The 16,557-nt window shown below is 44.0% G+C and overlaps 1 protein-coding gene across 4 annotated transcripts in view; it reads left to right on the plus strand.

Moving 5' to 3' along the window:
• Positions 1-16,557, plus strand: part of nup98 (nucleoporin 98 and 96 precursor) — a 34,002-nt gene that overhangs the window by 10,145 nt on the left and 7,300 nt on the right. For 3 of the 4 annotated variants that reach the window (XM_042430635.1, XM_042430636.1, XM_042430637.1), the window contains 15 exons: positions 184-317; positions 433-620; positions 2,553-2,669; positions 2,853-3,042; positions 3,354-3,450; positions 5,416-5,529; positions 5,633-5,771; positions 5,979-6,156; positions 7,195-7,368; positions 11,060-11,299; positions 11,394-11,526; positions 12,261-12,520; positions 13,712-13,893; positions 15,743-16,020; positions 16,112-16,387. In XM_042430635.1, the coding sequence (XP_042286569.1) occupies positions 184-317; positions 433-620; positions 2,553-2,669; positions 2,853-3,042; positions 3,354-3,450; positions 5,416-5,529; positions 5,633-5,771; positions 5,979-6,156; positions 7,195-7,368; positions 11,060-11,299; positions 11,394-11,526; positions 12,261-12,520; positions 13,712-13,893; positions 15,743-16,020; positions 16,112-16,387 (2,700 nt within the window). Of the gene's footprint in view, positions 1-183; positions 318-432; positions 621-2,552; positions 2,670-2,852; positions 3,043-3,353; positions 3,451-5,415; positions 5,530-5,632; positions 5,772-5,978; positions 6,157-7,194; positions 8,703-11,059; positions 11,300-11,393; positions 11,527-12,260; positions 12,521-13,711; positions 13,894-15,742; positions 16,021-16,111; positions 16,388-16,557 lie in introns of those variants that run through there. The other variant, XM_042430638.1, reaches the window with a different exon arrangement.

The following is a 16,557-nucleotide window of genomic DNA, read 5'->3' on the forward strand; positions in this document are numbered from 1 at the left end:
GTTTGGAGGAAATTAAGAGTTTACAATGCGTCTTGATCTTATTTAATATTAAACTCTAACCAGTAAACCAGTCCAGTCGATGTAAAACAATCCCAGTTCTCCCATCAAATCAAACTGTCTTGTGTTTTATATTGACTGTGTGACCAGACGGAGCAGTGAAGTTATCTGTTATTTCTTCTCCAGCGCTCACCGATCCGAACGCAGCGGCCGCCCAGCAGGCCATGCTGCAGCAGCAGCTCAGCGTTCTGGCGTACTCGCCGTACGGAGACTCGCCGCTGTTCAGAAACCCGCTTTCAGACCCGAAGAAGAAAGAGGAGGTGAGAGCGACTGAACAGAAGCGCTTTATTCAGACAGTCATCTGAAGAAACTGCTCTTGTGTTTTTATTGACATTTGTCCGTTCTTGTTACATCTCCTTTTGTGTGTTCTGACAGCGTCTGAAACCGACCAATCCGACGGCCCAGAAGGCTCTGACCACTCCCACCCACTACAAGCTGACCCCTCGACCGGCGACCCGGGTCCGCCCCAAAGCGCTGACGTCGTCGGGCGCCTCCAAGTCACAGCTGTTCGACGGCCTGGACGACGACGAGCCGTCGCTCACCAACGGAGCCTTCATACCCAGGTACTGCCTGTACTGTCGCCATGGCAACGATGTCTGAAAAGCTGTTTGGGTTGTTGTTGTTGTTTTTTTCGAAGCGGCAACCTCCGGGGCTGTAAAATGAAGCCAACAGGAAGTGCCAAAAACTGCAGTTCCTTGAACGACCACTTGAGGCTCCAAAAGCGAGTCAATCATAGACCTCCATGTTAAAATACCCAACTTTATCTTTTTATAACTCACCCGTTTAAATGTTATTAAGCTGTAAAGTTATGTATAATGAAGGACATGGCTGCTTTGAGTGACAGGTCCGCCAGCCGCTAGGTGGCTTGTTTCAGCCATTCGGCCTCTTTACCCATTTTTGATTGGCTGGGAGTTAGGCAGCGTCACATACTGCTAAGATGGCGACGGCCGGAGCGGCTCGCTTTGAGCTTCAAAACCGCTCTTCAGAAACCAACGGGTGTCGTCATGGTAACTACGTTCATATTTTTATACAGTCTGTGGTTTCAAGGTTTCATCACTTCAAATTTTAAAGAAAAAAGTAAACGTTTAATTAAGACGAGGTGAGGTGGTGCTTAATTGATCCCAGACAGGAAACAGGCCACAAAAAAAATATAAAGCAAGCAGAGGAATAAAAAAAAAAAATCAAAATTTACCAAAATTAGTCAAAATTAAATCAAATCTATATACAGATACAAAAAAAAGTAAAGTGGAGAACAAACTGACTACTTTAGATTAGAAGCTGTGTACATCAGTTGTATAACCCAGTATCATAAAGCCTCAGGAGGTTTTATAATCTGTACAGCGATACGACGTCTTCTGTCCTTAGACCCTCGATTCAAATAAAGAAAAACTCCCTAAAAACCCTTTTAACAGGGAAAAACTGGGAGAAACCTCATGAGGAGCATCAGAGGAGGACGGACTGACCTGCAACAGATGATCTGTGAACAGAACTAGAAAGACGAAAGAAATCAGGGATGCACGATATTATCGGCACGTCATCGGTATCGGCTGATAAAAGCTCTAAAATGAAATATCGGCATCGGTGAATTCTGCTGATTATGATGAGAGGCTGATATAACGCCTTCTCCTCCGCCGCCTGACTGTGTTTCCCTCTATGGACTGTTTCACCGTGACGGTCCCGGTGTTTCCTCCGCAGGCTGCACTTCACTCAGCTGCTTCTTCCCACTTTAACCTGAATAACAAACCGGGGCTCGGTGCTCCGGTTGGATCCATGTGGAGAGCCGAGGCTAATGTTAGCTGGGAGGCTAGCTGGCTGAGGCTAACTCCAGTCATGCTGCTGCTAACGCTCCGCTAGCCTCCCAGCTAACATTAGCCTCAGCTCTCCATGTGAGCCACGGTTTGTTATTCAGGTTAAAGCGGGAAGAAGCAGCTGAGTGAAGTGCAGCCTGCGGAGGAAACACCGGGACCGTCAGGGTGAAACAGTCCACAGAGGAGCTGCTACGTTCGGCTGCACAGATAGGAAACACCTCGGCTGACAGGAGGTATCACTCTGTCTGGAAAAAAAATTCTTCTTTTTGGTTTATAACGGCGGTTGTCAACCAGCGTATTAGGTGCATTACCGCCACCTTCTGCTCCGGAGTGTGGACCAGAGATTAAGAGCAACTACTGCTGCTCCCACTTGGCAGGTTCATTAAAGTTTGAACACTGAGCTCCTGAAGTCCAGTGTTCCTCAATTCTTCCTTCATATATTGTCTTTCTTGATCATACTTAGTACAATCTATGCTTGCATGCATAATAGTCTCCTCAGCCAGCTGGAAAAAAACATGTGCATATATCAGTATCGGCCACAATGAGTTGGAAATATATCTGCATATCGGCAAAAATCCAATATCGCGCATCCCTAAAAGAAATCTTACACAACTTCAGTGTGCTGCCACAGTACAAAAGTTGCCTTTAATGTAGTACTAACTGTGTTTGTGTGTGTTTTGTCGACAGAAAGAGCATCAAGAAACTTGTCCTGAAGAACCTGAACAGCAGTCAGTACAGCAGTCCAATCAACAAAGAGACAGACGACCTCGCTTCACCATCAGAGTATCCACAGAACGGACACAGGTCTCTACACACACACACACACACACGCACACACACACACACACAGTGTTTCTGCTTCACTCTGCTTTAATTAACTGTATATTAAACACCAGCGTAATGTTTGATAAGTTGAATATTGTGGATAAAGTCTTAATGCTGCAGGGCTCTCTCCTCTTCCTCTTCTTCCTCTTCTCCTCTCTGCAGCCACATGGAGGACGAGGACGAGTTGAGGGAGTTACCGGGCCCCAGCAGCCAGGCGGACGACGACCCCGAGGTCACCCAGTTTTACGTCAACCCCATCGCCAAGCCGATCCCGCAGGGCCGCAACCAGACCAGCCTGCAGGACACCATCAGCGACCTCAACATGCACAAACCTGCCAGGAACGGCCTGGAGGTCAGCGCGCACACACACACACACACACATACACACACACACACACACACACACACACACACACACACACAGCTCGCAGCCCGGGACGCTCAGATACACAGAGGCAACATGTGCATGTCGGACAGCGAGACAACAAAGGAAGCTTTGACATCCAGCTGACGTCATGTTTTCACACATAAACAGCAGATAGTTTGTACTGTAAAGAGTCTCAAACATCACATGACAGACATGAATTAGTGAGATATTATACAGTTTCCTGTGTGTATGAACTCAAGATTTTTACTGTAATTGTTTTTTATTTCTGTCCTCAGCTGAGCAGCGAGGACGTGTCTGCGTCTCTGGGGGAGGAGTCTCTGCTGGAGGGTCGAGAGGAGGAGCAGCAGGAGTCGCAGTCTCCTCACCCAGCAGGTCAGATACCAACCTTCTCACACCTGAACATGTTGACCCGTAACGTCTCTGGCCCTGTTTACACCTGACGTATTAACGCGCGTCTCGGGTGATCCGATCACAAGTGGACAGCTCGTCATTGTTATTAACCGACACTGTGACACAGCAGCATAACTTGATTGATTATTTAAATCTCTGCTGACAGGATCTAATGTTAATTAATGTTCTGTGTTCTTCTACACATCCAGTAGATCAGCTGTTACACACACAGTCCAGGTTCAAACTGTCCTGAGTTCATTATGTCGACCAGCAAAACTAAAAACTGTCGTTATCAACTTGACAGGACAAAGGAAACTATCCAGCTACGTAGTCAAGCGAAAAGTTAATGGTTTAATTTCTATTCTAACTGTTGATTTGAAGAGGGAAACCTGTTAGGAGACAACACGGGACGTGGAGTACATTCTTAATTCACATGAAAAACAAAATAATTTGTTTGTCCTGTTATGAGACCAGTTGGTGTTTAGTCTGCTGGAAAATAGAGGACGTCAGTTGAGTAGGCGGTCCTTCAGTGTGGCCCAGGATGCATTGCGTTTGCTAAAAGAATGTGGCCACATGCGGTCCAGACCACCTCCGGATGTGGTCTGAGTGATCGCATCTCATTCTGTCCTCAATGCGTCTTGGGTGTGTTTACACCTGTATTTAGAGCTGTCCACTAGTGATCGGATCACCTGAGACGGATGTTAATACCAGGTGTAAACAGAGCCTTTGTGTTTACTTTAGTTTGACGGGCTGGTGAACTGACGAGGTGTTCATAGAAGGTTTTTCTCTCCTTTTGACTAAAACAAGTAGTTAAACAATATTCATTTCATACCAGAGCTATGTGAGACTTAAAGACATGAATAAAGCAGTAGAGACAGATGTTAATAGCAGGTGTAAACAGGACCTTTGTCGATCTCTCTGCGACCAGATTCAACCTGTTTTCAGAGAAGTTTTAAATTGTACAGTTGAGTTTTTTTTTAAAATGCCTCCGTGACAGCGACAGCCGTGTTGTGTTTGGGGTCGTCCGTCTGTCCGTTCCATCTCGTTAACTTGATATCTCAGGAACGCCTCGAAGGAATTTCTTCAAATTTGGCACAAACGTCCACTTGGACTCAAGAATGCACTGATTAGAATTCGGTGGTCAAAGGTCAAGGTCACTGTGACCTCACAAAACACGTTTTTGGCCATAACTCAAGACACTCTTTATTAAATTCCTTCAAAGTCTTCATTACAAATATTATGAGTCAAAGACGGTTGATTGTGAGCTGGTCCCTGACAAACACAGACCAGTGTGCACAGAGCATCTTAAAGACAAAACATGATCCAAATCAAATAGTTTTTAGATTATGAAAGGAAGGATGTGTGATGATATCGTTCAAAGGAAGAGCTGGCGAAGTTCTTATTTTGAAGACGTTTATTAGACGATGGCCATCGGGTCCATTCCATGTACAAAGATGGTCTGGGCACCGTACCCCTGTCGGTGCATAGCTTATATGGGGTTACACATCTGTATCTTGTCACATGAATAACATAGGTTTTCCATGGGCACTAGGTCAGTTGGGAGCCCTCCAATCAAGTAATTGACAGCTACGTCACAACATATTATGTGTCACAACATACCACATCTGGAACAGTCCCAAACTTGACCATAAACCCATTATTTGTATTTAAAGGTCCCCCCAAGAAGGGCTATATCATACTACCTAAAATGACATGCAAATTATGGAATATTTAGGTCATCTGTCCAACATCCAAAATCAGTGAAATACATAGGGTCAGATAAAAGTCATACTAACAGATTAAAATTACATTCATGAATGTTTCTAAGCAGCTGTGTCGACCTGCCAAAGTCAACTTTAAGACTCAGATTTCTACAGACACATTAAGTTTGTTCACTGGACCAACAGAAGATCATCTTTGAGTTTCGTTGTGTTTGCTGTTCTCCAGGCATCGTTCTGAACCGTGTTGGTTATTACACCATCCCCTCCATGGAGGAGCTGGCCGAGATGGTGGATGAAAACGGGGAGTGTGTGGTGGAGAACTTCTCCGTCGGCAGGAAAGGTAACGTCGTCACTCGCTTACTTCAGTTTAAAAGCCTCGTAAAGCACGTGAGCTCTGATTGGACGGACGTCCTCACCGCTCTGTTCTGATTGGCCCCTCACAGGCTACGGCTCCATCTTCTTCCCCGGCGAGGTGAACGTGACGGGACTGAACCTCGACGAGATCGTCCACTTCAGACGCAAAGAGGTCATCGTGTACCCGGATGACAAAAACAAGCCGCCGGAGGGGGAGGGGCTAAACAGGTGAGTGACAGGAATGAACGGTGGACTGAAGATTGTTTGCTGAAATGTTGATCGTTATCTGTTTAAGAAAAAGTTTTCCGTCATACCTTCATACTTCGGCTGGTTTGATGGTGAAACAGGTGTTGGTGACTGTTGAGCAGGTTGTTGTAGTGCAGATCCAGTTCTCGTAGCTAACCTGACCCCGTCTCTCTCTCTGTACGGTCGTAGGCGGGCGGAGGTCACTCTGGACGGCGTTTGGCCGAACGACAAGACGACCTGCACTCAGATCAGGAGCCCCGAGCGTCTGACAGACATGAACTACGAGGGCCGGCTGGAGAAAGCCTCCCGCAAACAGGGAGCTCGCTTCCTGGAGTACAGAACCGAGACCGGATCCTGGGTGTTCGAGGTCAGTTTGAGAGGAATCAACCTCAGCTGCTTTAAATCAGATCAAACAAACAAGAAGCTAAGCTAAGAAGCTAAAAACAGAGAATAGTTTCTCTGTTCTGTATTTCTCTGTTTAGCATCTTCAGGTTATGCTAACCTATTGTTGCTAACTTTGGAGCTAACCTCCTTCACTGTTCCAGCATTTGACAAAACAACAGACGTGACTTTTTAGCATTTATTAACTGACACACTGTAGTCTGTACATTTACTGCCAGACTGACAACTTACTACTAACCTTTTCCTCTGCTCCGCTCGCATCCACCGTCACTTCTCTGTCCCTCGCTCTTTCCCGCTCGCTATGCAAACATACTCCTTAACGGAGCCGCGCGACCAGTGGTTTCCCAGGCAACGTCACGGACGTAGACTCACGTACCGGTACAGCGCTGCTCAGAGACTCCCAAACGCTGTATCCATTCATTCGGATTTCAAATATTAAAAAATATATATTTTTTGGCCTGGCGGGGGTTCTCGTTGTGTCATTATGGAGAAACACAGATTCAGTAAACGTTCAGTAAACGTTCAGTAAACGTTGAGTACAGTTACACCCAGCAGGCTCCATCAGGTTGGGCGAGTTCAAAGTTGTGAAAACCACGGGGGTGTTTTGAATACACCCCCGTGGTTTTCAGGTAATTTGTTAGTCTGTCCCTCCCGCCGCAGGAAATAATGGATTAATCCTGGATTAAAGCTGTTGATGTAGCACTTTTCTCCTTATGAAAATAACACGGAGATTATTCGACCAATGAGAATTTAGTCAGACGAGAGCATATCGACCAACTAACCGACCAGCAGACTACAAGCCTAGAAAAAACACTAACTAAGTCTTTATAACTGAAGTGAAAACCTGCCATGTGATCAGAGCTGATACTGAGCATGCTCAGATCCACATATCGACTATATTAGACTATAACGTGGACCTGGTCTGATCTGGTCCTCAGATCAGTTTCCAGCTCTGTGCTGTGATGTTTGCTCAGGTGTATCTGACTCCTCCTTCCTCTCCCAGGTGGCCCATTTCTCCAAATACGGACTCCAGGACTCGGACGAGGAAGACGACGTCCCGCTCAAAGCCGACCCCAAGAAGCTGAAGACGATGACGACGACGACGATGCTGCAGCAGCAGCAGCAACTTCCTCCCTCCCAGCAGCAGCAGCAGCAGCAGATGGCGCCACAGGCCCAGGTAGAGCCGCCTGCGCCCATCTACACTCATCCTCCTCATCCTCACTGACACACCTGTCTGTTCGCTGGTAGCGCGTCACTTTCAAAACAGTTCAGTAGATTCAGTTTCCTCGTCGCTCTGAGTGTTCTGAGTGATGGTGTAAAAGTTTTCCACCAAATATTTATTCTTCTCAGGGTGGAAAAGCCTCTGAAGTGTTTATATATCGCTGGAGTTGATTTGTGGTTATGATCCGTTTTTTTTTTTATTGATTATTGAGTGTAGCCTTTAAATAATGAGAAATATCGAATGTTTTCACAGAGATCTGAGATTGTAAATGTGGTCGCTGGTCTTCGTTTGACGTTGTTGACGTGAGAGCAGTGTGCAGAGACGTGGACGTGTGGCTCATTAGCACAGAGTTAGAGGCCGATACATCGATGTCGGAGTAAATAATCAATATCTTGGCTGATATTTGTTGAGTTCTGGTTCATTCTTGATGACTTTCTCTGCGTTCATGTTGAACGTTTTTTTTTTTAAATTGTGCAACTCATTCAGCAAAGTAATAAAGCTTCCAGGAACCTAAACGACACAAATATACAAATATTTAGTGATAATCAGTGAAAGTTGAAGGATGAAGATGAGGATGAGCGGGTAGAGAGGAAGATGCTGTGTTGAAGTTGTTCAGTTGTTTACCAGCAGTGACTGAGTTTCATCCTAAAACACTGTTGCAGCTCTATAATAGATGTTAAACATCACATTTTTCACTTGTAGGCAAACAAACCGATGTTTTAACTACATTAAATTACTCGGACATAAACCACGATGTACGAATGATTAATAAAAGCTTCTGTGTGAGAACAGGAAGTCTCGTTCACGTGTGTGTTTGATAAGAAATCATTAAAGAGGTAAATGTGACAGTTAATGATGATGATGATGATGGTTTCCTCTGAATATACATGTGTGTTTATAGAGCTGGTTTGAGTTTTATCTCCATATCCGACACACACACACATATCAACACACACACACACACACACACACACACACACATACACACACACACGTCTCGGTGTTTGATGTCAGTCTGAGGATACAACATGTAGGACGTGTTGATACAGTTTGTGTTTTGTTCTTCAATGTTTCACACAAAGAATATAAAGTATGTTTATTATTATTATTATTATTATTATTATTATTATTGTTATTATGAGTTTCTTGTGTTTGATATGAAGTTAAAAGTTGGAGCAGGGAAACATGTTAAACTCTGACCTGCTTTAAACATGTGTGACACACGTTTTGTATTAAACTTCATTCTGCGAATAATGAAAGTCAAACTAATAAAGTTAATTGAATTTGAACCTTTTTGTCTTCAGTTTGTATAAAGAGCAACTTAAACGCTGCTAAACCAGTTGATTCATGATTCAAACTGCTGATAAAACCTCATGTTTGAGCATCAGCATCATGTCAGTTATGTTTCTATATATTTTATATTTGTCTGAATAGTTTTTATTGTTGGTGCCAAAATGAGTCTCAGACTTTATTCAGTGTCTGAGTAGAAACAGAAAATAAACAGTATTTAATGTCAGAATATAAACAGACTCTGATTCCTCTGAAGGAAGTTTGACTCCATATTTCTCATGTTTCACAGTTTTAATAAATATGTCTGTTATTGTTTATTGATATTAATGTGAATGGACCAGGTTGTTGTGACTGAGTGAGTGTGTGTGTGTGAGTAAGTGTGAGTGAGAGAGTGTGTGTGAGATTGAGTGAGTGAGTGTGTGAGAGAGAGTGAGGGAGTAAGTGTGAGTGAGTGTGTGGATGAGTGTTTCTAGATTTTTTGTTTTTTTTGAAGCTTAAAATTGATCTGAACTGTTGTCATAGCAACAAGCCCTTAAACGTTAAGCTATCATAGTGCAGTCTGTTGACAGGTAGCTGATCCAGACTAACCATTAATATAAAACTCATTTTCAGATCCAATGACTGACTTTGATCTGTAATGAAATGTTGATGTAATTATAATTTAAAAGAGAACTTGCAGGTTATTAATGAATCATTCTGATCTGCTGGTGTAATAATCATAATTAAATGTTTATGAGTTACCTGTACATCCTCATACATGATAAAATATACAACTAAATAAAAGTTTATATATGAAAATGGAATTTAGATTCAGATTGAGAACAAAAACACATCAACTCATCTGACAGATTCTGACTGTTAAAGGACCAGAACACACACACAACATTTAATATGACATTTGAACCATTAAAACTTATTAAATGATCACAAACTTTTAAAGTCATAATTAATAATGAGCTAACAGTCAGCTCACCAACAAACCAAAACAATCCGGTAACACTGGATCTGGAGCTCTGTACCACCGGGTCTCTGTAGAAATTAAGTTGCCTCTATGTAGAATTATGTAATGATTTGTTTGCAGATATAGTATTTTGTTTTGCATAAAATTTGTTATTCAGTTTATAAAATCCATATTATCCAAAATATAAAATATATCTATAAATATATATTTAAAGGTCTTCAAAGGAAACTCTTAGCTGGAACTTTTAGCTGTAAGATAATAAAACTCAGATATTTGAGATTTTATTCATTAAATTCAATTAAATGTAATATTTGACCAAATTCAAGTCATTTATTTGGGTTCAACACACTGACCTTTGACTCTGTTTGTTCCTAAACCCAAAAAAGAAGGCCAGAAAGAATTTATAAAGGCAAAAAACAAAGAAAGTAGTAAATTATTGATGTCAGTCAACAAACTGATCAACCAACGCAGGTTTATGTTTGTCTGTTTGTGATCAGTCCACCTCAGCAGTGATGGAAATATTCACATCCTTTACTCGAGTAAAAGTACCACAATGTAAAAATACTCCACTACAAGTAAAAGTCCTGCATGAAAAATGCTACTATGGTAAAAGTACATAAGTTTTATGAGATTGATTTTTGCTGAAATATTGGATCATTTGAACATTTATTGAAATGAAAGCATGTGAGAAGTTTAGAGGGAAAAATCACTATTTGGTGGAGCTGTTAACAACTCATAGACATGTGAAATGTGACCCCGACTACACACTGCTTTTTGTAAGACGTCAAAAGACAAAAAGGTTGGAAACCACTGGTTTCATCTTTAACAATGTGTTGTATTTTAAAAGCTTGTTATATTATCCATTGTGTCAAATCTTCATCTGAAAAGTAACTAAAGCTGTCAAATAAATGTAGTGGAGTAGAAAGTACAATATTTCCCTCTGAAATGTAGAAAGTAGCATCACATGGAAATACTCAAGTAAAGTACAAGTACCTCTAAACTGTACTTGAGTAAATGTACTTAGTTTCTTTCCACCGCTACACATAAGTGTGTTTTCAGGTGTAAAAAGTAGTATAAATCCTTTTTAGGGAGCTGATGATGTCACTGATGATGTCACTTGAGTCGGCATCAGTCGGGGCTGACGACTAAAAGTTAGAAACGTAATCAAATCTGGAGGTTTAGAGTTAGCAGACGTCTGTAGCTCCTCGTCTCTGCTGGAGGCTAACAGCTCCAGGCTACATTAGCTGCTACTAGCATAACACACCACAATCTCAGACCAAACTGTCAGAGGTTGAGTTGCATTGTGGGTAATGTAGGCGCCAGGTTTTGATGAGGAAGAAGAATGTGCCTTATTTGTACTGTAACACTCTCTTCTTCATCTGTGTGTGTCTTCAGTCCACCGTCGTCGTGGATCTTCCAGGCGGCGTGGCGGAGTTGGACAGCGACATGGCTGACATCACCCAGAGCTTCCCGACAGAGAGCACGCTGGGAGGAGAGGAGGACGGCGACCTGCTGGTGGGAGACATGGACACGACGGCCGGGAAGCTCGGAGGTTTGATCTCCGCGGAGCACGACGCCGTCTCTGCGTCCAGCCACATAGCGTCCTCGCTGGGGATCAACCCTCACACCCTGCAGGTAGAGTCAAGAGTCTCCGCCCCCAGACAGGAAGTACGTCACTCCATCAGACCGCCGCCACAATATAAAACTGTTTCCTTCCTGGTGTTGTCAGATTATGAAGGCATCTCTGTTTGCTGAGGATGAGGAGGAGAGCGACATGTTCCACGACCATGGAGCGATGAAGGTCCCTGCTGACGTCTCGTCCCCTCGCCTCATCCTGCCGGGAGCTCAGAGCCGACCCTCCGGTAGGAAACCTCCACTTGTGTTTTTAGCGTGTGTGTGTGAGGGTGATGCTGGCGGCCGGAGCAGACGGTATGAAGTTAGCAGTAAAGCTGCTAACGTAGCCGAGCAGTGTGTGTTCAGTTAAGGCTGTTTGTCAGTGAATAAATGCTACAACTCCCCGAGATCTAAACCAAGTTCCTGTGTTTTGCACCTGCTGATTAAAGTGAAGGCGAGTTATTGACAACTTCAGCTCTGAATCAGAACACAAAGTCTCCTCTGTGCCTCCCGACTACAGTCTGAACACTGTCGTAGTAAAGGTTAACATTGGGTTAGATTCAGCAGAAGTGGTTCATTTTAACTGTATCAATACTGTGTTCAGTGTGTTCATATTGATACATTTATATGTATATATATTCAGTTTTGAGTCAGTGGGCTGGGCCTACTGGTAATAACATTGTTTTTTCATAGTTTTATTGTAGTTTTATTATAGTAAACAAAGACAAATGTTTGAATTCATGTTACTTGTCATATAGACTCAATCAGAGGTCACCTGATTCTAATTATTAACTCGTTATCAAGCAGCTGAAGCTTGATAATGAGTTAATAATTAGAATCAGGTGTGTTAGATTGAGGAGAAACATGCAGGACTGGATTACATGCCTGATGGTGGAAGAGTCTTAATAAAGAAGCTACTATCAGCTGATTTCTTGTTGTTTTTTGTCTTGTTGATCTTTTCATCTCCTCTCTCTCTCTCCAGTCGGTGGTCTCCTTCAGGCTCGTTTTACCTCGGGCCTCCTCCTCTCTCAGCTGTCAGACTCTCCCCGCCCTTCTCTTCCTGCTCCTCTGTCGGGGGCGTCTCCGGCGGCGGTCGAATCCTCCCGGTCGTTACACTGGGCGGGGCCCAGCCCCTCCTCCTTCCTGCTGCCTTCTCGGCCTCCAGAGCCCGCCATCAGGACGGTGGGGGTCCGACGGCTGGGCGGCCCCGTCCCCCTCAAAGAGTCGGTCACGCAGGGGAAGGTTGGTACCCTCAACATGGTTTATTTTATATACATGTAACGTCTGAATGAGTTTTATAGAACAACGACACAAACCAACACATCCAGCAGAGAGAAAGAGAGAAATTATTATTCGTCAGTTAACGATGTTGGCAGAAACCTGCATTGATCATATTTTATTTTTTTAAGTTTTTGAAGTTGACTTAAAAATATATAACTAATATTTTAAAGGAAATTTTTTCAGACGTAACATTTCAGACAGAGGAAACGTTTACGTTAATGTTCCTCACAGTTTTATTCAGACAGTTAGAGTCTATCTTGTCTCTCAGGCTGCGTCACTGATAGATTTTCAAACTTATTTTGCTGTTGAAGTCTTAATGAATGAGCGTCTCTCCCTTCTGGCAGCGAGAGTAATTACACAAACCCTGCCGATGGATGCTTGTGCCTCCTGGCTGCAGTAGTCTGATCCGTCACTACTGCTGCGGCTGTAAAACGGTGGATAAATTATTTTGAGCATCAACCCCTTCGAAATGACTCGTTTCACTATCAAAAGTTAATCCATTTGGTGTGATAACATTTGGAAAGTCTAGAAGAGACGCACGATTGAATCATTTTATACCCGTATAAGTTAGCGGAGCGCTAACCGGAAGTTAGCGGCTAACAGACCTACACAGATGGTCCCACATGCTCATAGTTTTTTATAGACTGATCTGATACGAGAGCGTTTCATAGTTTATTAAACTGATTAGACTTTCTTTATGCGTCAGAGATGAAGATGGAGATTATAAATGTGTTGAAGTGAAACATGTTTGACTCTTTGTGTTCATCTGACAGACTTCAGTTCAGATTTGTGTTTCAGTTTGACTCCCGACTTGTAACTAAAAGTTTATTCAGACATGAGAGCAACATGTGAAATTGTCATCAGATCCAAAAGGAACTTAAAACATCTGGTGAACAATAAAAGCCTTCATGTGAAACTTCTTCTTTCTTTGAGAAAAGTACATTTAACCTTCAGATTCAAGCAGAAATAATTAATTCTGTTTGCAAGTGATGGTTAAATCTTTCCGTTCAGCAGGTTTGTCATATAAATGTTGGTTTCTTCCTGTTTTGGAAGAGTCACCACTTGTCTGTTTACTTTATAGATTATGAAGCTGCTGCTTCCTCACAGGACCTTTTCTCCACTATAATAATAACTGTGTTGTTGTTTCTGCAGGGAGGGTTGCTGATGGACGCGGGGCTGTTTGCTGGTCGATCGTTTCGGGTGGGGTGGGGTCCCGGCTGGACGCTGGCGCACTGCGGCCACCGGCTGAGCTCACCGCCGTCCAAACAGCTCGACCAAGAACTGACCAACAAGACCGACTTCAGCTTCCTGCCGAAACCTGCCAGGAGTAAACCGTAAGACACACACACACACACATAGATGAGTGTTTGAAAATTATCAACATTTTTAAAACTTAGATTACATCGATTTTCCCTCGTAGACTGAAAATTCTTCATGTTCAGTCCTTGTTACTCAGGATCTTTTGCACATGAACAGATGAGTTTTAGAGGATGTTCATCATGTTTAATGATGGTCACTCAGCTGTTACTTGTCTGAATAAATCTTCCATACAACGTTTACAAACTGTCCAAAACGCTGCTGCTGCTGCTGCTGCTGTTGGGCTTTTAACACAATCCAACAGATGGTCACATACAACCTTTACTTTAATCTCACTGCACTGGCTTTTAGAATTCATTTTAAAATGTTGGTGCTCAATTATAGAGCCCTACATGGCTCCATAGTACATTAGTGACCTTCTGCACCCCTACACCCTAGTCGAGCTCTTAGATCCTCTACCCAGGGCTTTCTAAGTGTACCTCGTACACATTTTAAGACCCGGGGGATCATGCCTTCCAGTCAGCAGCCCCAAAGCTTTGGAATAGTCTTCCAACAACCTTAACAAGCTAACCCCAACCACTAACCCTAATCCTAACCCTAATCCTAACCCCTAACCATAACCATAACCCTAATCCTAACCCCTAACCCCTACCCCCTAACCCTAATCCTAACCACTAACCCTTAACCCTACCCCCTAACCCTAATCCTAACCACTACCCCCTAACCCTAACCCATAACCCTAATCCTAACCACTAACCCCTACCCCCTAACCCTAATCCTAACCCCTAACCCTAATCCTAACCACTAACCCCTACCCCCTAACCCATAACCCAAACCCCTAACCACTAACCCCTACCCCCTAACCCATAACCCAAACCCCTAACCACTAACCCCTACCCCCTAACCCATAACCCAAACCCCTAACCCTAATCCTAACCACTAACCCCTACCCCCTAACCCTAACCCATAACCCTAATCCTAACCACTAACCCCTACACCCTAATCCTAACCCTAACCCATAACCCTAACCCAAACCCCTAACCCTAATCCTAACCACTAACCCCTACCCCCTAACCCTAACCCATAACCCAAACCCCTAACCCTAATCCTAACCACTAACCCCTACCCCCTAACCCTAATCCTAACCCTACCCCCAACCCTAACCCATAACCCTAACCCAAACCCCTAACCCTAATCCTAACCACTAACCCCTACCCCCTAACCCTAATCCTAACCCTACCCATAACCCTAACCCTAACCCTAATCCTAACCCCTAACCCCTAATGCTAACCCTTAGCGTTAGGGGTTAGGGGGGTTAGCGTAGGATAATGTAGACTCCCTGAAAAAGCAGCTAAAAACCCGTTTGTTCAGACAGGCATTTGGGTAGTTTGTGCTATTTTATATTAACTTGTCCATTTTATCTGCTCTACTTGTGTATTTTATCTGATGTCTTTGCTCTTCTTTATTCTGATTTTATTTTATTTTTATTTCACTTTATTTTATTTTATTTTATTTCTGTGACTGCGAAGCACTTTGTAACTGGTGTTTGTGAAAGGTAAATAAACTTTGCTTGCTTGCTCAGCTGTTGCAGAGTGAAGTGTGAATAAAATATAATGCTGATCATCAGTCTGGACCCTCGACGACGGAGGCAGATGATGAAATTTCACAAAGTCGCAGGAAGTGTAAACTGGGCTTAAAGACCAACTTAACATCTCAACTTGTTGCAGTGATGTAAATGTTCACTGTGACATCACTTAGATGTGGTTACTGGTGCAACAAAGCAGCCATCAGTCTGACTGTTGATGTGATCTCCTCCGTCTGCTGTCCGTCAACACTGGTTGTAAACGCAGCTGTTCTCTCCTGCAGACTGACAGAAAGCCCCTATAAGGTGGTGTTGGAGCAGCTGGAGGGTCTGGAGCCTCCGGGAGGGAAGATCAGTGAAGAAGAGGAGGAGGAGGAGGAGGAGGAGGAGGAGAGCCAGGTGGTGCTGCAGCGCCCCCTGGAGATCTGCCTCAAGCACAGCACCGTCAGCACCACAGACGCCTCTGCCTGCCCTCTGGTCCAACCGGAGCCCGGCGTGGCGGCGCTGCACGAGTACGCCGAGTGGATCATGGAGCTGAGCGACAAGCAGGGCGACGCGGACCGTAAGTAACCAGCTGAAGTATCTACGTAGGGTTGAGTGATGTTTTATGTTTCATAACTCTATCTCTCTCTCTCTCTCTCTCTCTCCTTCAGCCCTGCTGGGTTACTGGGCCGAGGTCTGGACCCTGTGTGAGGCCCTGTGGGGCCGGTTGGGCCCCGCAGACCAGGAGCCAGACATGGAGACGCCCAGCGAGTATCAGCAGCAGCTGGAGAGGAGGCGGACCTTCTCAGCCTGGCTGTCCCGCGGCGCCACCTACAGGGTGGAGGAGGAGGTGGCTCAGGCAGGGAAAGGACGCCACACCGAGGCCATCTTCAGCTACCTGACGGGAAACCGCATCAGTGAGGCGTGTCGGCTCGCACAGAAGGAAGGTGAGGAGGCGACTGGAGGTTTACAACTATGATGATAGTATCAGAAATATGGAAACACTGCAGACAGGAAGACACGAGTCAGAGTTGATTCTTTATGCAAAACACAAAGAACAAATAGTTTTCATCCTGAACGTCGTTTCTTCAAAACTCTGCAGAAACTCTTGAGGCCA

Source organism: Thunnus maccoyii, chromosome 13 (assembly GCF_910596095.1).
Source record: "Thunnus maccoyii chromosome 13, fThuMac1.1, whole genome shotgun sequence".
In the NCBI taxonomy this organism is placed as follows: Eukaryota; Metazoa; Chordata; class Actinopteri; order Scombriformes; family Scombridae; genus Thunnus; species Thunnus maccoyii.